Consider the following 2263-nt stretch of genomic DNA (forward strand, 5'->3'; position numbering starts at 1 on the left):
ATGGAGACACTTTCCACACAGTCACAGGATAACATAGCTTCCTCACGTAACAGCACTGATGACATCAAGGAATTGGTCAAGGATGATCAGAAACTGTCAGACAAACAGGCACAGGACACCAAAACGCCATCTTTCACTAGTAGCTCAGACAATGTGCTCCCACACATTTTTGATGAACATGGTGAAAGAGGTACCTCTTTGTCTCACTTAAGTCTCTTAGAGTCCAATAACTATGCCTCCTTGGTGTCTATGCTGGTCATCCAACTTCTGAAGAAGATTAATAGTTTACACCAGAATATTGATCAGAACACACTTCCAGATGATGTTCTGGATATGTCCAATGACTTGATTGTGGAAGTTCTGAATCAGCTGAATATAACTTTTGGCATCAGAAGTGATGGACATCATCCACAGGAAGTGAATATTCACCAAATTTTCAGAGTTGTTTACAAGGAGCTCACTCAGGACTTTGGGTCTGAAAACATACTCTGTTCTGCCCTGAAGTCACAAAATCCATCTTTGACATCTTCACTGGTAGAAAAACTGACAAAGGCAATTGTAAAGACATGTAGCCCCCCGAGCACACCAGCATCTGCATGTCTACCACCAAGTCAAACTGCAATTGGACCTCAGAAAAAAAGAGAGGAAAAGACAAGGAACAACATGTTTCCCTTTCGGCTGAAGATGCCGACATTCAACTGGAAGGTAGAGTATCATGCTTATCATTTAGTTCATATAGGTCATGAGGTGTTGTACTGCACAGTAAAGCATACATTGCAATACCTAGTTGTAGGGTATAACTTTTAGTTTCTATAAATGTTCTTCAGAAATCAAGGAGAGGAGAACTCAGTGACTGCAAGGATTCTCCTGTTGCAAAGACAAGTAAGTTCTTGTTGGTATTTAAACCTGATTCCCCTGCTGTAACTTACAGTTTGAATAGATAGGATACTGTATATGAACTACATTTTGTTTGCCATAGGTTCGTCTAGAGTTCAGGCAAATGCATCCTTGTCTGAGTTGAGAGAGTCTCCTGTGTCTGCTGGTCCACTGGAGGTGCCACTGGAGGAAGCGACCGTGGGGTGCTGTTTCTTCAGGATCCCCAAGTTCAAGCTCTCCTTCAAGGTGGAGTTCAGTTCATGCTAACACATGTATTGAGTTTAACCATGCTTATCTCATAGATTAGTGACTGAAGGACAAATTTGATTCAACATGATCTGTGAGTATGCACATGAAATATCTCATCATCAGTGTTTGAATTTGAAATAATTAATCTCTTTCTAATTTTATCAGAAATTAATGAGAGGTGCTAAAGTTGCACATTGTGACTATGTCAACTCAAGTGAAGAAACCAACAATGTGCCAGGTAATAAAAACAACAACAACAAAAAATAGATACAAACATTGACCATTCAGTCATTGAAACTATTCTGAAATGTCTTTGACATATTCTTCCAGGCTGTGCAACATCCTCTCATGAGATTCAGCTTGAAAAGACCACTGCTGAGCTCACTGCCTCTGAGGGTCCAACCAAACCAGAAGAGACTGTATCAGGGCTTGCCAACGCATCCTCTCTTGAGATGTGACCTTCTCACTGGAATCAACTACACCATCAGATTATCTTTTCTACACCTAAATCCGGCTATTTTCATTGACCAAATACTTTATTTTCATTGAACTTGTCAAAGTCAAATTAAATATGCATTCAATGAAATAATGACATTTATATTTACTGTAATGGAAATAACATAAAATGACTGATTCACTGACCCCTGGTGGATGTAAAAGTGTTATGTGTTCTGTTAGAATTGAATCTAAATTGGGTAATGGTCTAGAATGGTGTAAATAGAGTTTTTATCATGTGGTTGGTTCCACCACTAATTAGACTCAATAACACTGCAAAAACAAAAATGGAGATGATGAAGAAAGCTAAACATCAGGTCATTATCTGGTCCCAAATTCAAATGTGATTCTTGAAAAAGTCTTTGAGAGGAGCTTTAAAATTATTTCAAATTACATTAACAAATTTGACCAATATCACAAATATTAGGTAGACTACACTTCATTTCCTCACCATGAAAACAGCAACAACAAAAAAAAAATGCTAAAAAAAAGTATTAATGAATGTTTTCTATGAAAATTATGTTAATCAACATGAATTGTTATTCTTGTGAATCAAAAATAAATATTATTATAAACAAATGATATTCCTCATATGTGTTAGTAGTACCCATGTCAGTGGAAGGTATGTCCTGAGGAGCACAGA

The 2263-nt window shown here is 37.5% G+C and overlaps 1 protein-coding gene across 1 annotated transcript; it reads left to right on the plus strand.

The window, feature by feature from the left end:
* On the plus strand, positions 1–1634 carry LOC134080849 (uncharacterized). Its single transcript, XM_062537461.1, has 5 exons — positions 1–705; positions 828–882; positions 980–1122; positions 1291–1363; positions 1456–1634. The coding sequence occupies exons 1-5, from the start codon at positions 1–3 to the stop codon at positions 1581–1583; spliced, it is 1104 nt and encodes a 367-aa protein (XP_062393445.1). The 3' UTR covers positions 1584–1634.
* Positions 1635–2263: the final 629 nt, after the last annotated feature.

The sequence above is a fragment of the Sardina pilchardus genome, chromosome 5, assembly GCF_963854185.1.
Source record: "Sardina pilchardus chromosome 5, fSarPil1.1, whole genome shotgun sequence".
NCBI lineage: Eukaryota > Metazoa > Chordata > Actinopteri > Clupeiformes > Clupeidae > Sardina > Sardina pilchardus.